This window comes from Elaeis guineensis, chromosome 2, assembly GCF_000442705.2.
Source record: "Elaeis guineensis isolate ETL-2024a chromosome 2, EG11, whole genome shotgun sequence".
Taxonomy (NCBI): domain Eukaryota; kingdom Viridiplantae; phylum Streptophyta; class Magnoliopsida; order Arecales; family Arecaceae; genus Elaeis; species Elaeis guineensis.
The window spans coordinates 109,997,943-110,006,289 of NC_025994.2; the positions used below are offsets into that span (position 1 = coordinate 109,997,943).

An 8,347-nucleotide genomic window follows, 5' to 3' on the forward strand; every position below is an offset into this window, starting at 1 on the left:
AGGTCGTTGGCTCAGAGCTTAAAGCTAAGACCATTTCAGCTCAGAGAGAGGGAGAGAGAATATAGCAACAAAGTCTTATGTGATGGTGTTCGGTGGCTTCTCTTGGTATAAGACAAGGTCTTTCGAGCAAGTGTGTCACTCCCCTTCTCTTTTTATCCCATCCATGGTTCAGTTAGAAAAGGCTATGTTTGGTTTTGTTTGGATGCTCAAAGAAGGTATCCATCTATTTATTTTCACATGCGTGTTACTCTTTTACAATGCTCTTTCAACAATCTAAGATGGTTGCTATTGCTCAAAGGTGAGCCTTTTCCGGTAGGGTTGCTTAAGGGTGAGTTACCACCAGTTCCGTACTAGGCCATGTAAGTAAGAATGGTTTTATTAACAAAGAAAAAGGAGAGAAGAGTGCCAACTTGGTCATGTCAGGCAGCTTAGAGTGCTTGTTTGGATTGTTATTTGAGTGACCTGCCAAGACATCCTTGATGCCAAATAGATGACCAAGGGTCGGTACTCCAAATGGGTAGGTGCGCACTCCCACATCTCACATTACACCCAATCCCCCAAGCGTTTAGCTCCTACCATAGTCTGCCAAAAAAGAAAATGCCTACAAAAAGGATTGGCAAGATAATCAGCCAGCTTTCCTCCAAGAGAGAGAGAGAGAAGAAAATATTCCACTTGGAAGATGAGATTGAGATATTGAACGTTTAGATGTCATCACTCACCCATCATAAAGAAGTCTTACTTCAATGCTATAAAATGATTATAGCAGAAGAAATACTTCATAACTATAAAAATGAAATATTTTTAGTTTGAAGCATCTAGGATTGCTTCATGTCGAAAGCAGGTTTAGTGTAACAAACAAGCAACATCTTAATTGGACTTGGGATATTTGCTTGCACTCATGCTAATGTGTTGGTTATTATCTAATCTAAACAACTTTATCCCATTTTTTCATGCAAAGAAAGAAAAATTCTAACACCTTTAGGAAATGATTGGAAGAAACTATCAAGCAATGATGGCAGCATTGCAAACTAAGGGCAGGAACCTGCACAGGTGTCCCACAACAAACTAATAATATCAGTAGCAGGTCTGTTTCTCATACACTAACGGCAATCCTCCATTGTGAACGAGAAGGCGAGTATTGGAAGATAAATCTTTAGTAAATATAATGTGAAGATCTCGAAAACCAAAACGTGCGCTTTAAAGCCTTACGCATGAGAATATTTTTATCTTGTTTTAATAATTTTTAATAATCTATCCATTTTAATTATCAATATTCAAATTACATTACAACAAATATACAATTAGCATCAAAATCAACTAGACCTTTATTTATTTATTGCTATTTAATTTTAAAGTTACTATAAATCATAAATAAAATTTTCATGTTACATATATTGAAATTATAGATGCCACCATTTATGGTGAAAGATGCACATTGTTTAACATATCTGCACAAAATGCAACAAACTACATATCGAGATAGATCTCATTATAGAGTTTATTAAAATTTCCAGGGAAGAAAACTTGGTGAATAAAAATAATTTCCCATTCAAGAATTCTTGCTTCCCATTTTAAATTCATGAAAGTACATCCCTATTACATTTTTAAGGGACATGCTAGATGCAAATTAGAACTCCAAGCAACAAATAAACAAAGGAACGAATGAATGAACGCAAGAGCAAGCAAATAAATAGCGCATGCCTTTTCAAATATTGGACCAATTTTAATTTTAAAAAAATTTCAGCCACCATCAAGAGTTTGCAAAATGACTCAAAAGATGTTTGGAGGTTCAAGATTAAAGATCTAACATGAATGAAATAGAAGGGAACTAGTACTTGACGATACAAACTCCATATAGCAAACAGCACTCAACTACAAGACCCCAAAACTAGTCCAGCCCTCCATGCATAGAGTAGTTAATGCCAGGTTAACTAAAGATCCAAAGCTTTCCCAACGAACTATTCTATCTTTTTATTTTTATTTTATACTGAGACCTTTTTATACAGCATTCCAGAAAGGTTAATTGTTTTAAAAACATAGCTAATGGTCGATGCCTAACCATGTCTCCTTTCTCTCCCTAATAATTGATTCGTTAGCAGATACGGATGTCGTTGATCTTTTTGATCAAACTTTACATCTAAACAAAACTGAAAAAAAAAAAACCTTGCAACTAAAACATGGAAGAAGAGACAGGGCTGAAAAGAGAAAAGAGACACCATGGAGCAAGGCATCATTCCATCCCAATAAAGAAAACCTCAAGAGCACAAAAAGGCAAAGTGAGGGAATAATAAATGATCATTCTTCAGGCAGACACCAAGGACAGGGCAGAGGGAAGAGGGAATAAAAATAACAGATAAATTGTATAAACTAACCGAACGTTCTTAACTGAAGACAGGAATCTGTACAACAAAAGCTGGAATAACTGCATACTTGAGAAACTCACAAGGATGAGTTTGCTCCTCTTGTCTCTCCTGATGCTGGTGACAGAAACAGGAGCATGACCCAAGAACCCACAAAAGATAAGTCCGCATTTTATCTCGAAATGTCACCTTCTTCTTGCAGCCAGCAGCCTCTGGATAGCAGTCAATGAAAGCTTTTCAATCTTGTCAGCAAAGAGAGAATGCTGGAGACTGATCTCCACCATACATCAGTCCACCTTATGCTTGAGACCTCCCCCATGTCCCACTCTCTGATGGTCCTACATTGTTTTCCATATCAGAAGAATTTGCGTTCTCCTTTAGGGACTCGATCTCCATGCTACCCATGTGGCTCCTCCGGTGTCTCCGATCCTTTTGTGAAAGATAAAACGAGTCACAACATAATTACCTTGAGGTATAAATCATTCAAGAGACAGGCAGAAGGAAAGGGGTTTCATAAAAGACAGTACAACCTCACGGTGCGGGACTTCCTCTGTTTCGAGCATTCGAACAACCTGGCCCATCTTTGGTCTTTTATCGGCATCAGGATCGACACATCTCAGTGCTACTAGAAGAGTTCGTTTAAGAGCCCTTGTGGATGGCTTCACCTCCAGGGTGGGATCCACTACTTCCTCAGCCCTCCTATTTCCTACCATCATTTTAAGCCACTCCACAAGATTGACCTGGTCACATAGATGTTATTGATACCACTTCTTAAAACAGCTAAAAAACCTGTAGATATACCTAGCGATGGCCAAAACCAAAACCAAGAAATCCCTAATCTGAGTCATCACTTGATCTTACAAGTTAGACATAATTTTGCTGGTAGATGTACCACTGGTTGCTGAATATCATGAACAATTGAAGCTCAGAATGTTGATGCCAACAAAAAAAATAGATGTCAAATGGAGTACTCATTAGGAATGCGAGTTGTGGGTCGTAGATTTTTTGAGTTAGACGTACCTCATTTGCAGGCCGAGCATAATCTACAGGATCCCTTCCTGTCACAGCTTCCAACAGAAGTACTCCAAAACTGTAAACATCACTCTTCTCATTTAGTAATCCAGTATTTGCATACTCAGGTGCCACATACCTGGAAAAGGAAAAAACCAAAGTACAGGAACATCCACAAATAAATTTACTCTCAGATTCTATTAACAGAACATGAAATATAGCAGACATGAAAATGTAGGCATACCCAAATGTTCCCATTACTCTAGTTGTGATGTGGCTCTTGCCTGAACCCAAGAGCTTGGCCAATCCAAAATCAGAAACCTTGCCATTGAATTCATCATCGATTAAAATATTACTCGATTTTATATCGCGGTGCACGACTTTTGGTTCTATTGCTTCATGCAGATATGCAAGTCTGAAGGCCATTTAGTTATTCAATTTAGTGAACTATCAATCACAAATTATTAATACCAAACAGAAAGTTAAATTTTAAGTTCATCATAATGAATCAGAAAACCAGGAAAGACAAAAGGGATGAATTATATTAGGGTGTCAAAACTTACGCCTTCGCGGTGCCTAGGATAACCTTCATGCGATTCTCCCAACTAAGAACACCACATTGACGCATAGCTCCATGAAGCCACTGCTCTAAGTTCCCATTGTTCACATACTCATAAACAAGCATCCTACAATACATTATTCAATTTGCACAGAGAGCTCTATGAGGATAGTGCTAAAAATCCGATCATAAAAGCACTAGCAATCAACCTTTTCCTGATTATCAACCACTGGGGATGGGCCATTCATCACCCAACTGAAGATGCAATAAGTAGATATTAAATGACAAAATTAAATTTCATTAGAGGAAAAAAGCACAATAATGTACCAAAGCATTTGAACAAATGTGGTTGGAATAACTAATTCTATGAGAATGACCATATAGTTTGAGTACAATTGGGTTTCACCAGCCTCTAAGGTTGCTTAAACAATCGTTAGTGAATGGAAAAGTATCTTATCATCAGGTTTTCTTATTACTTTTTTGTACATATCTTCTGCAAATTATGTTTGAAGTACATTATTTAATGTGCAAATGAAAGTTTCCAAGAAATTCAACCAATCGAGTTATGAGGATCATCTGGCAATTTTCTTTGGAATGAGCAGATCTGATCAAAAACTTATCTTCTTGTGCTTGATTTGGCATTTCTAAATCTACTTTTGATATCACCTATTGTGTGCATGGCTGTAGAAACAAAAAACAATTCTTTTTTTGAAAATGCTTTTTTATGCTCATAAAACTCCAAAGTGTGGAATCTAAATTTAATGATTGTGCACTATTTCTCCACGTTGAGCCATAGAAACTTCTTTAGTAGCATTCTAAGGCTTAAATTATAATATTAGAAGGGGGTTGGCCAATTCCATTACGGTTCTCATTTGCCATATTTATTAAAATCTTTTCTCCTTGTCTAGAGGTTTAGAGGAGTCTACTTTTATATGACAGTGAAGCATCTTTTTTCTGAAATAAGAAACTTAATGAAGATAAGTACAGATGATTTCATCACAAGGGTTCTCTTAGCAGATGATTTTGGTGTAAAACTAACCCAGTCTCCATGCATACAAATGCTCACAGTTCAATGCTGTCTGGTTTCAAAACCAGTACACTAACTAGTTTACTTCTGTGCTGTATTGGAAATTAGGTTTATTTTATTGTTTCAGCTGATTTTGCCAAAAGAATTTGCTGACCTGTGGTGTCACAGCATTAGGCTCACTGGTACCATTTATCGACAGAATTTCTATTGATAATACTGAATTACCGGTCAGAGATTTTCGCAGATTACATTGTTAGAATATGGGCTCATGGTGGCCCTCCTGCTCCATCCTTTGGCATCTTATATTATGTAAGAAATCCTAGCAAAGGATCTAAGATGCTAATGAATTCTTACATAGCTCTCGTCAACCAAAAACACGACATTGAACAAAATAAAACAAGTGAATTAATCAAAACAAGCATTCACCTATGGATTCCTTCTACACAATATCCCAACAGCCGCACCAGATTCTTATGTCGAACATGGCCAATAGCTTCCACTTCCACTCTAAATTCCTTCTCTGCTTGCCCCCTACAAGACCGAAGCAGAAATTTACCATTAAATGTTTACTACCAAAAATAATGTTGCCTAAATTTTGAAGCTGAATGAGTTAGAAACTTATATACATTGGCCAGAACCATACTTACAGATTGTTAAGAAGCTTCTTGACGGCAACCTCAGTCCCATTTATCAGGAGGCCCCGGTAAACAACTCCATATCCACCCTCCCCAAGGACACTCTCTTTTGAAAACCGATTTGTTGCATACTCAAGATCCCTCAGAGTAAACCAGTGACCCCATCCCAGATGAGAGAATTCAGGCAGACCAACTAAAGGAGATGCTGATACAAGTCCATATGAAGAATAGTTTTTCCTAGTGGGTCCGGAGTTGCCTTCATCTCCAGAATATGAACTCCCGGCCCTGTCATTATGGTAAACTGAGCTGCACTGACTCATGTTATCAGCATCACTTGATTTGCTCATTGTTAAGTGTGCTAATGTCTTTCCTGAATCTTTATCATTGAACTTGTCGTTCAAGGAATATATAGGTCCTTCACGTTCATGGAAGCTCTGAGCAAGACTATGACCATCAACTCTGTCTACTGTTATTTCTTTGGAGACATTAGGAATCTGTGAGAGTGGGAACTTAGCAAAGGTCCTCCTTGCCTTCTTCCGAGATGTCACCCATATGGATAGGATAAGGAGAATCAGCACTATCAACAAACCTACGCCGACGCCTATCAGGACCCACACTCTCAGGCCAAAAACTGGGGTCTTCTTCAACAACTCAGTATTCAGAGAATCACTGGTTGACATTTTCTCCTCTGGGCTTGAAAAAGGGAATGGGATCAGGCATAGGATTCTAAATATCACATTTGCACATAGCTTTGCAAAAAGTTGACATCAATGGATCGATAAACAACCAGATTACAGTATGAATGTTAAGTAATTTTTGAAAGGCCTCATCCCCCACCCAGAAATCTTATTCTGTGAAAGTGCTAAGATGATGCTTCACTGATAATAAAAAATAAAAATCTAATTCCATTTATAAAACGAAACATATGTTGCCATGGATCTCCATGCATGCTGAACTCGCCAATTCGCACTTCAAGAATAACGGAAACACTGCGTTTCTTTTATCTTTCATGGTGAGAATTCTTCAGAAACATGAAACGCACAAAGTTTGCATGACATCTTTAATGTGCAAAAGGAAGGCACTTGCAACCATATATTTCACTGATTCCAAAATATTTAATAACATTATTAGCATTGTGTGGCAATAATTTCTAAAAATCCCAAATTGATGACAACATGCTAAACATCCACAGACGAGAAGAAGTGAAAGGTAAAATAAAGAAGCAAATTCCCCCATGCCATCTCTGTCCCATCTATCATCATTGCCGGAGGATGAGAAAGGTGTATTCATAACAGCATTTGCATGAAAGAAAACATAGCATTTGAAGCATTAACATAACCATAGGGAAAAGAACAAATTTTGCAAGGAAAAATACCTCTTTTGGTGATTTGATCCTGATGATCTCCCCTCCACCAAGCAAAGGGCTTCTTCCCACAAACCGACCCTTAACGCATGGGGCCTCAAATAGAACGAACCCCAACAAAACACAGGACCCCAACCAAGGAGACGCACTTAGAGTGGTTTCGAAGCAGAGAAATGGTCTCTAAGAAAATTAATCCATAAAAAACCCAAAAAAATGGAAGAGTAAACTCAAAGCAAAAATAGACAAGAAAGCACCAGTTCAGCACCAAGAAGGACCGTTGGAAGAAGAAAAAAGAAAGTCTTTTTCAATCTACAAGAGTTTGGAGGGAGAGAAAGGGATGGTTTGGTTAAATGGTTGGTGAGTCCTTTCCCCTTTGGGTTGATGAGAAAGGGAGAGAAACCATGAAAACCAGGAGAGAGAGAGAGGGGGGGAGGGAGGGAGGGAGGGAGGCTTTGTCTGCATTGGAGGAAAGCCAGAGCGGAAGGAGAGAGAGAGAGCAGTAAAGGGTAAGCAAGAGAAGAGATGCAGCTTTAGCATTTAAAGGTGGGTTAGAAAATAGAGGAAATCATTAACAACGGGATTAGTGGGAGGAGGAGAAAAGATAAATAGGAGGGATAATGGGAGGGATGGGGATGAGGTCAACCCGGAAGACAAAACTCCAAATCTAGCTCGCTGGCTGGCACATCTCCATTTACCATCGTATCCTTCCGTTCCCGGTCTTAATCTTTCAGATGTTGCACTGTTCTAATCTTGACGAAATGACCAACCTACCCTTGCAATACCTATTTCTGCTCGTTGATTTCGCGAGCTCTGTGGTGGCAATGCAAGAAACTACATCTCAACTTATGGGTCAAGAGCAGAGAGTAACAATAAAAATAATAATAATATACGGTGGGCTTTGGGATGGAAGAAACAAAACAGCTAGCTATGCCAATTGCCAAGGTACGTTGTATCATCTACAAAGTCATTATTTAATCAAAATACCTTAGGTGAATACTTCAAGCTACTTGTCTAATGAGATACCTTAGTGGAAATAAATCATAAACTATGTTCTATTTTTAGTAACGCTTTCATACATTTAGATATATGCAGCTATTTTGGGTACGATTGAAATAATAATAACATTCACGATCATGTAACTAATCCGCAACATGTATAGGTGGTTGCCGTATAGTGCTAGTGATGGTAGTTGCACCATAAAATCAAAATCGCTTATGTCATAGAACTAGCTGATTATGTACAATATACTGTGTGCTTGGGAAACTATTGTGATCAAAATGCATCAAATAGATTCTTATAACAAAAACCCGTCTATAAGAGGCAAGCAATGAACAATTCCATATCTTGATGCAAAATCAAGTCATATGATTCACGGTTTCAATATTCTCTATT

The 8,347-nt window shown here is 38.1% G+C and overlaps 1 protein-coding gene across 3 annotated transcripts; it reads right to left on the minus strand.

Moving 5' to 3' along the window:
• Positions 1 to 2,341: 2,341 nt before the first annotated feature.
• On the minus strand, positions 2,342 to 7,575 carry LOC105048695 (probable receptor-like protein kinase At2g42960). 3 transcript variants are annotated; one of them, XM_010928106.4, is made up of 8 exons: positions 6,968 to 7,566; positions 5,605 to 6,280; positions 5,384 to 5,488; positions 3,935 to 4,057; positions 3,616 to 3,786; positions 3,381 to 3,510; positions 2,891 to 3,100; positions 2,342 to 2,789 (listed from the first exon to the last, which is right to left on the minus strand). In XM_010928106.4, the coding sequence occupies exons 2-8, from the start codon at positions 6,270 to 6,272 to the stop codon at positions 2,658 to 2,660; spliced, it is 1,539 nt and encodes a 512-aa protein (XP_010926408.1). In that variant the 5' UTR covers positions 6,273 to 6,280; positions 6,968 to 7,566; the 3' UTR covers positions 2,342 to 2,657. The 3 variants fall into 3 exon arrangements, with proteins under 3 accessions (XP_010926408.1, XP_029121222.1, XP_019706445.1); XM_029265389.2 differs by having other exon boundaries at positions 3,381 to 3,786; positions 5,605 to 6,285; positions 6,968 to 7,575; XM_019850886.3 differs by having other exon boundaries at positions 3,381 to 3,786; positions 6,968 to 7,573.
• Positions 7,576 to 8,347: the final 772 nt, after the last annotated feature.

What these genes read in the sequence shown, in the direction of transcription:
- LOC105048695 (XM_029265389.2), bottom strand. Translation starts at nt 6,272, where the DNA reads ATGTCAACCAGTGATTCTCTGAATACTGAGTTGTTGAAGAAGACCCCA. An exon ending in TGTGTAGAAGGAATCCATAG is followed by an intron (nt 4,058 to 5,383) that starts GTGAATGCTTGT and finishes AATGTATTGTAG; the next exon opens with GATGCTTGTTTATGAGTATG. An exon ending in AGGAAGTCCCGCACCGTGAG is followed by an intron (nt 2,790 to 2,890) that starts GTTGTACTGTCT and finishes CTTTCACAAAAG; the next exon opens with GATCGGAGACACCGGAGGAG.